The sequence below is a fragment of the Dendroctonus ponderosae genome, unplaced genomic scaffold, assembly GCF_020466585.1.
Source record: "Dendroctonus ponderosae isolate FM_Combo_2020 unplaced genomic scaffold, Dpon_F_20191213v2 Dpon_F_20191213_8, whole genome shotgun sequence".
Classification (NCBI taxonomy): domain Eukaryota; kingdom Metazoa; phylum Arthropoda; class Insecta; order Coleoptera; family Curculionidae; genus Dendroctonus; species Dendroctonus ponderosae.
The window spans coordinates 1,994,957-1,998,452 of record NW_026019016.1 but is presented as its reverse complement, the minus strand read 5'-3'; the positions used below and the strand labels follow the sequence as shown (position 1 = coordinate 1,998,452).

At 36.4% G+C, this 3,496-nt stretch overlaps 1 protein-coding gene across 3 annotated transcripts in view; it reads right to left on the bottom strand.

Moving 5' to 3' along the window:
• The window catches only part of LOC109544790 (ryanodine receptor), a 60,733-nt gene that overhangs the window by 3,832 nt on the left and 53,405 nt on the right, over positions 1–3,496 (bottom strand). For all 3 annotated transcript variants that reach the window (XM_048669365.1, XM_048669364.1, XM_048669366.1), the window contains exons 68-70: positions 2,994–3,155; positions 2,595–2,934; positions 666–822 (exon numbers count right to left, since the gene is read on the bottom strand). In XM_048669365.1, coding sequence (XP_048525322.1) covers positions 666–822; positions 2,595–2,934; positions 2,994–3,155 — 659 coding nt within the window. The remainder of the gene's footprint in view (positions 1–665; positions 823–2,594; positions 2,935–2,993; positions 3,156–3,496) is intronic.

The following is a 3,496-nucleotide window of genomic DNA, read 5'->3' as shown; positions in this document are numbered from 1 at the left end:
TCGTTACATATATGTATGTATATTCCCTGAACATACCATATACATTCACTGAACATACACATGTACATTCACTGAACATACCATGTACATTCCCATAAAATACACATGTATATTCACTGAACATACCAGGTACATTGTCAGAACACACACATGTACATTCACTGAACATACCAGGTACATTGTCAGAACATACACATGTACATTCACTGAACATACCAGGTACATTGTCAGAACATACACATGTACATTCCCAGAACATATCATGAACATTCAGTGTATTAACTCTGACAGATTCCTGGGACATGCATGGAATGTTCATAATGTAACTCATGTATGTCCCAGGATAAATGCATGTACATCACATGAATGTTCCAGGTATATTCTGGGAATATCATTTTGCTATGTGGGGAGATCCGTATTTGGGCTGAGCTTTTTCCATAAATAAAATATTTTGAACTCAAAAAAAATAATTAAATAAAAAATAGTTCCATTTGTTGTAAAAGAATGTACCTTTAGTGAACGACTTTCTAAATAGAATAAATGAATTTAGTCCAGTATGGACATCACCAGTTCCTACTCCTCCACTTTGTACGAGCTTCTCCACATTCAAAATATGCGGACTGAACTGTTTATAATTGAAACTGGACTGGTGTTAGAAAACTCACCTTGAATAATAGCAAGTAGTATGACGATAACGAAGAAGAAGAAAGTAATGTCAAACATAATACGATATGCTTCATAGTCATCACCATCCGGAGGATCGATCTCATCACCAATACCACCGCCGGCTCGGACGCCTTTATACAGATGGAATACGAAACACTGCAATATAAAAAAACCGAAGTGAAGCGACTAAAAACAAATATAAAAAAACAGTCTAAGGGAATGTATCTTTGGCGAGTTGGCAATTTAACTCTGGATTAAATTAGACTAAAAACCTGGATGAAATTGTTAGGGTATTTAATAAAAACTGCATGTAAAATAGTAGTATTAATGTAATTCATGCTTGATTAATATAACAAGCCTTTGTAGAAACCTGAAAAAATTCACATCTTGCCTTTCTCGACGTAAAGGCATGCAATAATGACAATTAGTGCTGTATTTATTCGTCAGAACTCTCACTATTGCATTAGGAAATTTTCTAGCTAATACTAGTTCCAGTTCACTCAAAGTCAGCTTCTTGAGCGAGTAAGTTAAAATCGAGGGAACTGCTTTCGAGCTAGATTCGCTATGAATACTTTCAGAGTCCAACAGATAAATTAAACTTCGTTCGGGTACCCATTCGTTACATCTTACTGCACTAATCTGTTCATTTATGGTCATATAGTCGGCATCGAAAATCCATTCAAGCTCCGTTAATTGGCCCAGTTGTTGCACAAAGAGTAAAAAGGCACCGTTTTGTGTGGCCAGTTGGCTAGCTTCAAATATACCGCCAAACATGAATCTCACGCTGAGTTTTTGAATGTTTTTGCACCGAATGAAGAAATAAGTGAAGTTAGCCGATATAGAGCGAAGTTCTAGTTCTAACCGTTTAAGCTTCGGATGCCTCGAAACAGCGTGCAGTATTAAAAAATCGTTATCCAGCCCGCTGAGCTTCAGTTCTTGTATGTCTATCAGAACGGTTCGTAACAACAACGCTAATTGATTATTAAATATGTATTTAATAGGGGACAAACGGTATTGCGTATAACCGACTCCAAAACATTGCAACTTCCGCAGAAATTTGTGATACTTGACAAAAAATCCCCGACGATAATCGGCATCGACATACAAAGATTTCAAGTGTTTTAACGATTTCAAATCGTCGATCAGTATTGGATAATTAATTATTAAAGACAGAGTAGTTAAATTAGTGCAACGCGTATAAACCGTGAAAGTGAATGGGTTCAGACGATTTCGTTTGTGACGGATTCGCAGCTCGTCTAGATTGGCCCAAGTAATTCGAATCTTGTCCAACAGTTCAATTTCGATTTTTGTTAACTCCAATTCAGTAAGTTCAGCGGCGCTTTCTAATAGTGCAGACATACAGCCCAAATCCCGCAGTGAAAAGTCAGCAAGTTCAAGCTTGCTCACTAACGACACTAAACCTTTTGGCACGGCACTTAAATGTTTGGGGCACACTTTTAATTTGTATTTGCTCCAGATGTTGCTCTCAAGAATTACGGTTTTCCAAAGTTGGCACACTTGCGAACATGCCGCTAGATCAGCTACGTCCAAATATGGAATCACCTCCATCAGAGTGATAAATGCCAAAGAATAATTGTGGGATATTGCATCACCTGAAGCGTTCAACATTGCGAAACTTTATATAGAAGCCTTAGATGATCACGATTTGAAAATAGGACAACTGGTTTACTTCGATATTGATCATAAACAACTTATTAGAGTCTTTTGTCAATTATCAGTTTTGGGTTTCATGGCACTAATACATTTTTAAAATTTGTTTGAACACAAAGACGAACACTAACACTTGACCATTGAACCATAACTAGGCTGCTGAACGCGAGGCCTGAGTTATTTTTTCAACTTTACTAAAGTGATTTTTATAAATGCCATTGAATGGAAAAAGATTGGAATGCGTGGAAAAAACTCACCGTCAACATATCATGGCATTTTCTGTCCACTTGCTCGTCCTCTTCCTGCACGTAGAACTTTCTGAAGAAATTAAAGGCTATCACCGTGTAAATGTACACGATGATCGTAAGCAGCATCACGGTCAAGACCAGCTGCTTACCATTATGCGTTACCGATTGCAAAATGGTTCGCAGCGTTTTAAAACCTACTGCCACATCTAGCAGATGAGCGGCAAAGAAGAAATTGTTAAAGTTTCCTAAGATGGAAAAGACGAAGTACCAAAGTGAGTACAGAAACGAGTTGTCAGTGAAGGTTACTCCAGATTTCCAGACTTGATATCGCCAGTCAATATTGATAATGCTAAAACAATGTGCAACGTGTACAAGCATGATTATGAGTCAAAATGCTTAAGTACTTACTACCAAAAAATACTTTTATTGCCTTCATCGCTTTCCTGCTGCTGAAACGAAGTTTTCTCCATCCCGAGAAGATTGCTGATTGAGTCAAAATCATAGGTTTCGCTATACTTCTGCCGCACTTTCTTCTTGACGAACTTGTCCCAGTAGTTAACTGGAAATGATCTGGAATATGGATTTAAATTTATTACATGTTCTTAATAGTTTAAATAATTAAAACGTTATCAATTGCCTGTTAAAACAAACAGATATTTCCTGAAATATAGGGGGCAAGTTACTGGAAATACAAGTGTGTTCAAATGGCTACGAATTGCTACAAAAACTGCATCACTTGAGACCAATTTTCCGCCAGAAACTAGTCTTTAAATTTTACACTTAACAAATCGTGAAATACGAAACCTTAATTTTTTTTCTAATTTTTCCAAAGAAAAACAATTTATAAAAGAAATTCTAAATTTTAATAATTATCCAAATTCTTTTATTGAAAAATGTTTTAACGAAATAGA